Source organism: Plasmodium gaboni, assembly GCF_001602025.1.
Source record: "Plasmodium gaboni strain SY75 chromosome Unknown, whole genome shotgun sequence".
Classification (NCBI taxonomy): Eukaryota; Apicomplexa; class Aconoidasida; order Haemosporida; family Plasmodiidae; genus Plasmodium; species Plasmodium gaboni.
The window spans coordinates 1-582 of NW_017385517.1; the positions used below are offsets into that span (position 1 = coordinate 1).

General features: G+C 19.6%; 1 protein-coding gene across 1 annotated transcript; it reads left to right on the forward strand.

The window, feature by feature from the left end:
• On the forward strand, positions 1-320 carry PGSY75_0036500 (stevor; the record flags this gene model as incomplete). Its single annotated transcript, XM_018783487.1, has 1 exon — positions 1-320. A coding segment is annotated over one exon (320 nt), but the record flags the coding sequence as incomplete, so codon positions are not given.
• Positions 321-582: the final 262 nt, after the last annotated feature.

The window sequence follows — 582 nt, forward strand, 5'->3', positions numbered from 1 at the left end:
CAAAACAAAAAACACCACAAGGAACAGAAAATGAAAATACTAGAATATCAAATAAAATGAGTTCTAAAAAAGAAATATATAATAACGCACAAGGAGGTAATTCAAACATATCCCCTGGTCGCCTTAGATATTTGGAAATTCAAAGAAAGCTTTATAATGGTATTGATGAAAAACAACAAAGGGAGCTTCAGCATTATTCAGATGGTGAATTTGATTCTAAGAGAGAAAAATGTATGAGCTATTTTTGTGTTACAATGACTTTTTTTTATATTCCCTTTATGATACGTACATATTATAAAAAAAAAAAGCACAAAAACTAATATTTATATTTATAAATAATATTATATTATGTTATATATTTTTATATATATAATAAACTATTATATATAAAATTATAAAGAAAATAAGTATATTTCTATTTTAATTAATTAATATATATATAATTTATGTTAAGACCATGAATATTGTATAGTATGAACACTAATATTAATATATTCATAATAACAATATAAGTAAATAAATAAAAATCATTATTTTAAATTATACATATACCATAAAAAAATCATTAGAAAAAGAAAATAA